Below are 12447 nucleotides of genomic sequence, written 5' to 3'. Positions count from 1 at the left end.
CTGAAGAAGGCCGAAAAATAACAGAATGTTGCCAAAGAGTTTGACATAAGCCACAGTGTTGGAAATTATTTCAAACAATTGTACGTGGAACTAGACCTCCCCCATGACATCTGCTACACATTCCAATTGTTTGAAATAATTTCCAACACTGTGGCTTATGTCAAACTCTTTGGCAACATTCTGTTATTTTTCGGCCTTCTTCAGTTATGCGGTCACACGTAAAATCATCTAAATGNATTTCAAACAATTGGAATGTGTAGCAGATGTCATGGGGGAGGTCTAGTTCCACGTACAACGCCTGCCAAAGTTCATCCGATCAGAAAGTAAATCTCCTGAAAAACTAGCCAGACAATTGTCCAGATGTCACATTTGCAATATTGTCTTCGCCATCACAGCTGGAGCAAAAAGGACTGGCCTGATTGTTGACACCGAATGACCTGGCATGAGATTGGTACTGCATATAGTTGAAACATACGGGAAAGGGGCCAATATCCTACCTGCCATGGCATGAGCTGGTAATGGTCGTACACCACTCTATGTGCTTCCAACTGGGACTAAGACTGGCCAACTCTACAGTAATGATATTCTGCTGCCTCATGTCTGTTTGTTTTATGGTGCTGTCAGTGATAAATTTGTGTTTATGAACGACAACATGTCATCGAACAGTCGCTGTCAAGGTACAAAGCAGGGATATTCTCCAGACCTGAATCCTATTGAAAATGTGTGAGATGTTTTAGGGAGAAGTGTTGTTGGTCGAGAACCCCTTGCAATAAGCAAGGACACCCTCGTGTTCACTAGGAATGGGACAAATTACTCCAACAGCTGCTGAATATTGTTGTACAAAACATGCTACAACCTTGCATTGCCCTCCTTGGTGGTCAAACCCTTATTGACATTTTACTCCAGGATGCCTACAAATAGTATTTGTATTTTCATGTTTTCAGCATAAAATGACCATTTTGTTCCTTGAACACATTTCAAACCTTCTAGATTTCAGAGTGTAATAAATTATCTTTTTTCATCTCCTAACACTCTGGGATTATTTTATTTCACTTGGCATTCAATCACGCTTAAATTTTTTAACCACTTAACAGTTGTCCAGCAGTGTATTTGTCATGAGGTTCAAGAATGAATGCAGTAAGTTACGCATAATTGTTAAATACCTATTATTTTTAAGCTCTGCTCATCTTTCCTTTATGTTTTTGAGTGATTTAATTAATAATAAAAAAAAAATTTTTACATTAATTTATTAATATTTATGAAGACTTAAAATTCTTATCTTTGGTATCTTTTTTTTTTTTTTTACAACATCAAGAGCTCTTTAGATTTTACTGTGGAAAGGTTCAACCAAGTTTCTAGAGTAAGTAGAATTTTATTGTGCTAGTATATAATACAAAAATGATATGGATGGGGTACTTAAACAAAATAGTAGTAATTCTGATTTTTAACATAAATATTGATGTGACATTACTTAAAAACTACAAGGTTAATTATCCTAAAATTTAATGTAAAATGTTTCTGAACATTCCTTAAGTTATTAAATAATAGCCTACTTTTAAAATCAACACATAATTTTAAAAAAAATTTCCATACGAATGAAGAATAGATAAAATTCAACTACTAAGTTAAGGAATATTTTTCACACAAATCAATTTCTTTCCTTGAAAAAATAAAAGTACAGTAATTAATAAAAACAATTGATAAACTTACAGATTATTTTTCCAATTAGGATCAAAGTTCTTTTTTAAAGATTGCCAACATTTATAGTACTCTGGATCTAATTGTTGACAGTTCTTTTCTCCCCAATTGGTTAATCTAAGGCTGAGGGAAGTTTCGAACATGATGGCCTAGGAAAATGAAAATAATAAATGTAAGAAAAATATATGCCAGATTAAGACTGAAGGAGTTTAACTGCGACAATACCATTGTATTTTCTGCAACTTTCTCTGGAGTGAGTTTTACTGTGGAAGCTTTATTAAAGCACTCAGCATCAGGGCCGTGAGGAGTCATCATATTGTGTAATGTTGCACCACCAGGCATAAATCCAGTTTCCTAATACCATAAAAGAATATTTTTTAACTTGTCTACATTTACAGACATTCAATTATATTTAATCCCAACTTTAGATTAGTGGATCGACCAGTTATATTCATATTATACTACTCCCACTTCTGGTAGATATTTGTATTTATAAAATGAGAAAATTTATACTTTAGCAATTTATTTTTGATTTAATTTACAATAATTTATACTACCACTAAATGTAATCATTGTAAGCAAATATATAAGACCCAAAAATTGAGTATAGTTCGTCTGAAGTAAGAGCCCCTCTAGCCCATTGCGGTGACTATGGTAACGAGGTATAACTATTTCAAGTAGAGGTGTGGGATCATTGCTTAGGGCAGGTATGGCTCAGAAAGTGAATCTTTTTTTTTTTTGGTCTACTGTGTAAGCCTTACAGTGAAGAGAAGTGCACTATTCTTGTTTCTATAGCAGCAGAAGACCTCAGACTTTGTGGTGGGGGGAGTTCTTACCGTAGACAAACTATAAAAGTTTTGAATTGCAGGCAGAATTAAACAAATTAAGCTAACCTTGATTGTTATTTCATTAAAAATTTCAGTATTATAGTGTAAATTTTATTTTTGTATTTAATGTGGTAGCAAAATTTCTACATTTATACTTTACTCATAGAAGGCCTGATAGTTACCTTAATGTGTTATAAGTGTACCACTTATAACACAATACCACTAGAAAAGCAGGCATAATTTCCTACCACTAGGTACACGCATGTAGAGAGATTAAACTTTCAGGTGGTCATGTATGATATGTTTAGTTTAAATAATATACAAAATATTATATAGCTATTAATAGTAAACAAAATAAATTTGTATTAGAATTTATCTACCTGATCTATGAGTAAGAAGGCGAGAAAAAAAGGTATTCATATACTAAAGCATATTTATCTTTTCGCTAGCATATTTTAAAAACTCACTTTTATTCACTTTGTAAATTTTTAACAATACATCAATAATATATTTCACATTTATGTATTCTAAACATAAACACATACACAAAAATTGAGAACAGAAAAGTATCACCTTTGCTTCATAAGCACCAAAAATTAGTCCCATAAATTCACTCATGCAGTTTCCTAGAAAAATAGATTCAACATATACTAACTTTTTATATACTTGCAATACTTTTTTAATTTTGCTAATTTGCAGGCTTAAACTAGAATAAGAATTCTTTTCGTGAAGTTTTATTGCATTAGCACTATTTCAACTCACTCAGGAAAGAAAAATTGAAACTTATCTTTAAAATGGCCCTATATAAAATTATAAAAAGTTACACAAATTTTACTTAATACAAGGAAAACAGAATTTTTTTTTTTAAAAAAAAAAGGAAAATTTGATCACCAAATGTGTGTATCCATAAAAATAATTCAAAACCTCAATTGAATTGTTAACAGTTTTGCAAAAATAAAAAATCTTTTCAGAATAATATTTGGTGTCTTGATGATAAATATCTTGTGTTCTTTTTATTACAGATTAAAAAAGTATAAAAATAAAATTTAACTTCTGATTTATTCACAGATGAAAAACTAAATATAATTCCTCCAAATTTACCATACACATTAAAATGAAAATTCAATGAAGAAATTGGAGCAATATTTACACAAGCCATTATTCACTCCTTGTTTTATTAACTATTCTTCATTAGTGTAGAACCACTTTTCATTGGTGAATAAAAGTTAATTTTTTATTCGAAGAAAACAGCCAGTAACATCACTAAATACTAATTTAAAGCTCATAAGTTCATCATTAACAAAAATGCACTAACTGTGTATTGTTTATCTATCAATTGAACTTTTCTTGTCTAAAAGTCAAGGGTACAAGAGAACAGATTTTTAAATTCACCTGAATGAGCATTCAAAATGTAAACCCCATACTCCTAAATGAAATAATTTAACCTCCAAACCATTGTTAAAAACAACAGTACTCGAGATAACGAGTGGAGTTCTTTTGTTAGACAGACAATGCATGTTTGTTCAAATAGCAGAAATATAATTGTCATGAAAAAGAAATATTTACTATGATAGTAAGGTGGTCTAAATGTTCCTTCTGCAACTCCCCAACGAGGTGGAAAAATTACAAAATCTGCAATCGCTATACCCGGTCTAGTTGATGGGCAGGTTAAGACTGTGAAAATGGATGGATCCTAAAAACAGAATAACGTGCAATTAGAAATGCAAAAAGACAAAATAATAGTTTCTCAAGTAAAAAGTATAAAACTTTTTTCAAATTTCTATTATTAAATCAGTAAATTTATGACTCATTTGTAACCGAAATTACTTTTTATAATATCAATCTGAAATTCTAGCTAAAGCCAATCATTGGGGAATTTTTTTATTCTAAAAAGAAAGTAGGAAAAAATAGTGAGTGTTTTTTCCACCTCCGGTATGTAAAAAAGGCATTTTTTGAATATAATACTGCAGAAAGAGGAAAAAAAGTTCAGTAGAAAAAAAAATATTTTAAAAAATTCTGCAGATAAAAAAACCTAAACTTCTTTGCTTCTCCAATAAAGAATCTTTTGCAGGAACTATGTAATGTTCTGCGACAATATAGCTACAATTCTGTCACAGGGACTGTATCAATTATTATACATATTTTTTAATTACGTTCAAATCTATAATCATATTACAACTTTGAATTATTTTAGAAAAAATTTGATTTAATCAGGTACTCTAAAGGCTTCCAAACTGTTTTGTTTTATCATAATTATTTTTACATACATGATAACACCCTTTTAATAATGGTCCATAAAACAGAGTGCTATGGTATTTGGAAGTAAAACAAGCATAAGATAAGATATGTTTATGAGGAATGATCCACCAACAAAGCCGGTGTCATTTTAAACAAATCTAGTTTAATGGTACAAAATGAAACTTGTAGAAAACACCTTATATTTCTAACTTTCTTTTAAAAAAATAAGAAAAGTGCTTGAAACTTTTCAAATTTTTGAGATATTCAAATCAAACTTTTTTTATTAGTTGCTCAAAAGAGATTAATTTAAAATGAAGGAGTTTCAAATGATTGAATTTGCTCTTCTGGTGACCTCAAGAGTTTTGTCAGTTTACATCAATTATTACTTTTAATGTATCTCATTAGTTTGATTGGTGTGGGGCATTCAATTGATGTGGGGCATCGTAAATTCCAGAAAAAAAAATTTGCAAACTAGTTTCAGCATCAACTTATGTGGTGACATCTTAAATTCCAGATCAAAATTTTACAAACTAGTTTTATCACTAGGGTACCATTCTCCATTCTGCTTGAACAGCATTTTTACCTTTTTGACTGTAAAAAAAAGTAAAATTGTCGAAAATGTTGCTTTTCATTTTCCATATTTAAAAGGGCACCAACCAAAAACTATTACATAGGATCAATCAAATTTTTAAACTAACAATAACAGCATTATATAATTGACAGCAAGCCTTGCTATCATTGCTGTCAATTGTATAAAGATTGTGTGGCTTAATTGTGAAGTTGGTTGTGAAGAAATATAATCAAGTACTCGGTTGCATACCTCCCAACATTAGAAAAATAATATAACGGAGATTTTACTAGCAACATTTTTTAGGCTACGAGTAAAGTTTTGATACATCATGCATTATCATATAAGTCAAAAAGAGAAATTCAAAATGGAAAATATGAAAGCACTTACATTCAGTTGAAGTAAAAAATATGTATATAAATCTTAATCTAAAGATTTTTTTAAACCATTGTTTATAATTACTTAAACTATTAACACTCAACATACTGCAGTACTGGCAATAGCACCATCTGTTGAAGAATAAGAGAAGTATTTTTTGCCATCAGTGGATATTTTATTGCCAATTTTTTTTTTTTTTTTTAATATTTTAAACAAATACAGAGAAATTTGAGAACAGGGTAAGCAGCAGATAGTTGTAAAATACAGGTGTTTTGGTAAAAAAAAAAAAAAAAAAAAAAAAAAAAAAAAAGGAGATTTTTGCAGGTATGCTGTTGTTTTGTTTACTGCACCACAATACAAACAAATTTCTACTTATTCCATGTAGTGAAAGCAAAAAAAAATTTGTATAAATTTGCCAAAAATAGACACAGGGTTAGCAATAAAAAATTAATATATATTTTAAAGAAGTACAACTATAAAACAATTTTTTTTCACTTACAGGATGGTCAAATGAAACAGAATTAATAGCCATGAAATTAGACAAATTGTATTTGTAAGGAACATAATTTCCATGCCATGCAACAACATCAAATGGAGAATGACTCTGTAAAACAAATAAATCGCATAATTAAAACTATCATGAAAAAGAAAAAATATTCATATCATTGGTTGATCATTTAATAATTTATTTACCCAAGCTCTTCATGTAAGAAATCTATTAATATCGTTCTATTATAAATTATTTGTGTAAAGGACAGCTATAATTATTATTAATAAAGGTACTAAGTTTTTAAACTACTAAGATTACTTCTTAGATTAAGCTTGAATATTACTAACAAACTTTTTTTTAAAAATTTCCTTTCAAGTCATGTCTAATAACAATTTACTAACATAAATACAAAATATGGTAATTAATTAAAAATATATAAATACATAAATATGCAATTGGCATAGCTGTTTTAACCTTCCCTGCAAATGGTCTGAGAGGACAGCTTATAATACGGGAAGGGCGGGCAGTTGCTTTGCCAGTTTGTTCTTGAACAATAAAATTAACTAAGACAGGTGATCAACATACAGAAGAGGTCAACTTAAAATTTTTTACACAGTACCACAAATAAAACATTTTCAGAAAATAAAAATTGGAAGCAATGAAAACCTTAATTATTAAAATTTAATTATCTGAGGATTGGTACTGGCTTTTTCAGCTCATTACAATTACATGTAGTATTTGCCACATTTCTAATGTTTCAAAGCATTTTTAGTAGCTACTCAAATTGTATTTATATAATTTTAATTTTTTCAGAAAAAAACAAACAAAACAATTGTACAAAATGCAATACATAGAAAAATTAAAAAAAAGGCAATCTATCATTAATAGTTTTTAACGTGAAATGCAATTTAATGCTTCATTACCTCAAAATCATTTCAAGAAATGAAAGCTATATGAATAAGATAATATTAAATAGTTGATCTAATTCACCAAAACTATTACACACACTGCACAATTTCATTTTTTTTCTTGAAATCCCAGATATTTTTGAAATTTAGAAAGAAAAAAAAATTAGTCAGCCTTATTATGATAAATATTGCAGAGAAAATTGTGAAAATCATGCTTTTTTTGTAATTTATGACGACAATTGATATGGCAAAGAAAAAATCTCTTTTTGAAAGATAGAAAATTAAGCACTTTTAGCAAACCTCGAAATAAAAAAAAGCACCTTTAAGTGCTTTTAAACAAAAATCATTACCTTTAAGCACTATTTAAAAACGCTAGGCATCGAGAATGAGTTTTAGAAAATCAATTTAAAGAGAAAAAAAACTTAATGACAAGATAAACAATAATATTGCATCAGGGTTCCAACTCAATTTCAGAGGAAAAATTCCCTGACTTACCAGGTAAATTTCAAAGAAAATTGAGACCAAATTCACATCAGAAAACTTTGATTATTTAATTTGTAATGTGAAATATTAGTTTTCCATGTAAAAAGATATTATTAAATAAGGAAGGGAACATTTCAGTTTGACTAAAGTGTGAAATTTTTATAACAAATGATTGTAATAGATGTTAAATTATTTAACTCAAATCTCAATAATTGATTACCATTACTGACAATTTCTTAAAATTGTAAGTAACAGTAATCAGTTATTGATATTCCTATATCATACCTGGTTATTTTCCAGGTATGATATAGGTATATTCCAGGTTTTTGTAAAAAAAAATCCACTTTCCCTGACTATTCCCTGATTTTTGGAGTTAAAATAAAATTCCCTGACAACTCCAGGTTTTCCCTAACCCGTGGGAACCCTGTTGCATGCTTGAGCAAACAATAAAACATCACATTTCAGATTTAAATTTCACACTACCTGTTGAGCAGCAAAAAGTTTTCCTTGAAACTTATTAATCACAATATAATTGGACACCTCTCTGTCTTCATACAAGGCAACGGGTGTTAAAAAATCTCTAGGATTTGCAAGACCATTGGCACCTTCACATTAAATAAAATAAAAAATATTAAGTCAGACTAAAGAAGACTGATTGCAAATAAAAATACAGGGTATCTGCCACATTTTAGATTTCCAAATTCCTGACTTTCCATGACTAATTCCAAGAATTTTTCATGACTTAACGAAGTTACTATTTTCTCCAACAAAAACACAACAATAAATTTAAAAAGCATTATGATAACAGTCATTGAAATGATAGGTATAACCAAAACTGTTATACTCTGCATCTTCATATTTATAGATTTAAAATTTAAGAAACAGAGTAAAGAAAGAGTTGAAGCAATAAAATAGCTGAAAAAAATACAAAAGTAAATAATTTTTTTTCTTCTTTTCTTTCTTCAGAATTACATTCTGAAGATACTTTTCTTGATCATCAGAAAGGAGAGAAATACTCATGATTTTTCTGTCCTCATTTCAGTATTAAAAAAAATTTGCCAATGACTGGTTTGCTCAATTTGAAATTGATAAAATAAAAATAATAACAAAAAATCTGAAATCACAGAAGTTTAAAAGATAATTCGCTCTAGAAATGATGCTCATTTCTTGAAAGAACACCATAATTTTTAAAGAACATGATAAAACATTTTATATTTTAATAAAATATGACTGTGAGTGGGGATTTCGTTACAAATTCAGATATTCGGAACACCATGAAATTGTGGGGACGGGTAAATTCCTTTTTAAGAATTAGATTTTTCGGCGACTTACGTCTATGACTTTCCACGATTTTTTTTTTTAAAAATAGATAAAATCATGACAAATTTTGTTCAATACAAAAATTCATGACTTTCCATGATTTCTCATGACTTTCCAGGAGCGCAGATACCCTGAAAATAGAAATTCATGCTCACCAATTGGTCCTAAATAAGGCAGGTTAAAATGTGCATCAAAAACTTCTAACATATACCCTCGACTTTGTCCTTCAACCGCAACGTTGAATTTCATTCCTTGCTAGTAAAATGAAATTAAAAAATATTAATTTTAATCATTTATATCAAAATAAAGTTTTACTAAGTGTTTAATAATGTTGATATTTACTTGCATAACACAAATCTCATTAGGTTCAACATACATACGACCAAATTCTGTTGTTATCGTAAGTCTTCCCTGTTGAGGAACTAAAAAGGTAAATACATATCAAAACATTTGACTTGCTAAACATTTATATTAATTTCTAATTATATGTTAAATACTTTATCACAAAGATGAATGAAAAATTACTTTTTATTGAAATCAGAATTTTTAATAACACATTTTTAACAACATGTACATACACATTTAAACAAACGATAGTTTTTTTTGTTAAAAACAAAATAACAATACTTAATATATTAAATACTGTTATCACAATACTATTAATATTGAAGTTAGAAAAAAAAATCTATTGCCAAGTACTAAACAATAGTTTGACTTGGAGATTTTTTATTTTATTAGGTTACATTATATTTTTAAAATAGTAGGTGGGAAAAAAAAAAAAGAAACAAGATTAGAAATGTTTTCCAGAACTGCTGTGAGAAATATATACAGTGAAACCTCCTGTTATGGACACTCCTGCAAGACCGACGCCTCTCTATATGGACATATTTTTAATTCCCCGGGAATCTTCTATGAATAAACCATTATGTACATTCTCCGCAAAGCGGGCACTCTCGTAACCGGACGCGGACAGTCATTTTGGTTCTGAAACGTTGTTTTCTATCTCTACAAACCGGACATTACTTTTTCTAAATTTGAAAAAGGAACTATTTTTGCTTTAAAATGCAAGCTAAAAAATGCAACTTTTCACCATTTTTAAAGCATGTAAATAAAATTTTTTGCCTTATCCATAACTAAAAATATTGTTAAGCTATTTCGCCACCGGAAAATCAATCTTTCTCCGGTCACCTTGCCATATCTTTGTAAAGAAAGGAGAGAAAATGGTACACTCCTGAAATAATTTTGACATCGGCATCTTTTGATCTTTTCATCTGGACCACACAGGTTATGAGACCCCTCTAGTTGAAATGACATCTCTCAATGCTTCTTCCCCATTGAAAATTTCATTAATTTTCTTATCAATCCGAAGATTGTATTTAACACGACTGGGGTTAAAAAAAAATAGAACAGAAGTATAATCTTTGAGGTGTTTAAATAAATGAAACATTTATTCAGACATTTGATAGCTGGATAGCTGATCAATTGTGAATAATCAACTCCATAAGTCCTCATGACTTACAGGTAGGCATTACTTTTTTTTCTGTGAATTATGGGAGTTTTTTTTTCAAGAAGGTATTAACCACGTTCCCTATCATATGATAGGTAGGTGTAAGGGGATGTAAACCTAATAATTGAAACGGACTGAGGACAGAAAGCTCCTATTCGGTATCATATGTTTGTATCTATACTATTAGGAAAATTATATTTATTTATTTGTAGCTACATCCAGAATTACGTATTTATATCAAACTTCTTTATATATTCTTTTTTTTATCTTTCTTATAGTTTAAATAAATATTCTTGTAGATATTTATAGTATCCTTGTAGATATTATTTATTTCTACATCTTTGAAAATATACTAAAAACAAATTACGGTGTTAAATTGGGTTATTAGGGTACCCTTCCAGTAAACGGACAACTCTCATAAGCGGACAAATTTTTTGGTCCCATGAATGTCCGCTTAATGGAGGTTTCACTGTATATATATATGTACGTTTTCTACTATTCCACACAAATCAATAATTTATGGTGTTTTGAACAAAGTGTTTAAACAATACTTTTTGCATGTGAATCTCTCACACATCACATACAACTATGACTTAATTTTTCATTTGATATTTTATATTGTATAATTCAAAATAGTCTTCTCCTTCTTCCTTATCCCCAAAGTTAGCAGGGCTAAACAATATCCATGAAACTCATGACCCGGAGGAAGTCGACCACCAAAAGTGGGTTATTCAGAATGACCTTAATTTAGATTAAGAATGATTAGATTAAGAATTCAGAATGGCCTTAATTTAGATTAAATAGAATTAGACCTTAAAAAAAATTATTTTTCCTTAAACTTTTTTTCTTCCTTTCATTGCGCAGAATATTTTTAACACGGATAGTATACAAGGTGGCACGTAAATGTTGCAATAAACTTCTAAGGGAAGTAGGGAACATTATAAGGAATAAGAATTACCTAGGAAACCATGACCAGAAATGTCATCTTACGCTGCTAGGAGCACTTTTCTATCATGGACATGCTGTTCGTGCACTTTTGAACCTTTACTTTTATTTATCAAAATATCTTAATTTTATGTTAGTATTATTTTTTTTATAACCGTCATTGAACAGCCGACCAAAATTTGAGTTTACGACAACCAATGCAGTCCTGTAATTTTGAATCCTATACAAAAGACACGAAAACTCGCGATCCTGATAAATTAACATGCACCGATCACCATTTAATACAAGGGTATTCTTCGGCAGTCTGGATTCAAACTCCCGTCCTCACTAACTAAAATCCAACGCCCTACCAACCAGGCCAAAGATTGAATAGAATTAGCATGTCTTATATACTAGTGAATTGATGTTAAATAATTGTAGTGGTAGTTACACCACAATGCCAATATCATGGCTAGCTTTGGAACAAAGTTGGACTCTAGGTGCTCAAAGTATTTTTAATACTAACAGAAGATGCTCATTCTCTCTTCTCGATCATGAATATTTTGCTTATTATCTCTGAAACTGTAACTCACTTGTTTTTAAGAAGTTTGTACTAAGTGCAATACATGTGAAGGTACATGTGATGGTACTCTACACCATCTGCACAATTGTGTTGCCTCGATGCAAGACTATCCATTTAAACGACTCAACATAGTGCTAGGGGTGATGATGGCTAACAAACTCATGAATCTAATCTGATTCAGATTACAAAGATGGGTAGAGTTGTTTTTTTAAAGTCCACAACAACAAAAGATCACTGAATATTACTTTATAATCATGGTATAATTTTGAAGCATAATACAATCACAGAAACAAGATATACAAGAAAAATTTGATTCGTGAGACTTACCTATAAGGAAATCACCATCAGAATTATAAAAACACCTGAAAATTTAAAAAAAAATTCAATTATAATTCACTTTTGTGTAAAAACTTTAAAAGCCAAATATATATATATATATATATATATATATAGCAAAATAAAAAAATACAAGAAAACACGAAGAAAGTTAAGAAAAACAATAAGTTTCATTTATTGCGCTTAA

The 12447-nt window shown here is 29.6% G+C and overlaps 1 protein-coding gene across 3 annotated transcripts in view; it reads right to left on the bottom strand.

Moving 5' to 3' along the window:
• Positions 1-12447, bottom strand: part of LOC107437955 (homogentisate 1,2-dioxygenase) — a 41737-nt gene that overhangs the window by 1143 nt on the left and 28147 nt on the right. For all 3 annotated transcript variants that reach the window (XM_016050105.3, XM_016050104.4, XM_071185588.1), the window contains 9 exons: positions 12252-12286; positions 9253-9332; positions 9066-9165; positions 8074-8195; positions 6209-6313; positions 4092-4218; positions 3099-3151; positions 1924-2052; positions 1711-1847 (listed from right to left, as the gene is read on the bottom strand). In XM_016050105.3, coding sequence (XP_015905591.1) covers positions 1711-1847; positions 1924-2052; positions 3099-3151; positions 4092-4218; positions 6209-6313; positions 8074-8195; positions 9066-9165; positions 9253-9332; positions 12252-12286 — 888 coding nt within the window. The remainder of the gene's footprint in view (positions 1-1710; positions 1848-1923; positions 2053-3098; positions 3152-4091; positions 4219-6208; positions 6314-8073; positions 8196-9065; positions 9166-9252; positions 9333-12251; positions 12287-12447) is intronic.

The sequence above is a fragment of the Parasteatoda tepidariorum genome, chromosome 9, assembly GCF_043381705.1.
Source record: "Parasteatoda tepidariorum isolate YZ-2023 chromosome 9, CAS_Ptep_4.0, whole genome shotgun sequence".
Classification (NCBI taxonomy): domain Eukaryota; kingdom Metazoa; phylum Arthropoda; class Arachnida; order Araneae; family Theridiidae; genus Parasteatoda; species Parasteatoda tepidariorum.
Note: the sequence above shows the minus strand (reverse complement) of the source record. Positions and strands in the feature narration are given on the sequence as shown.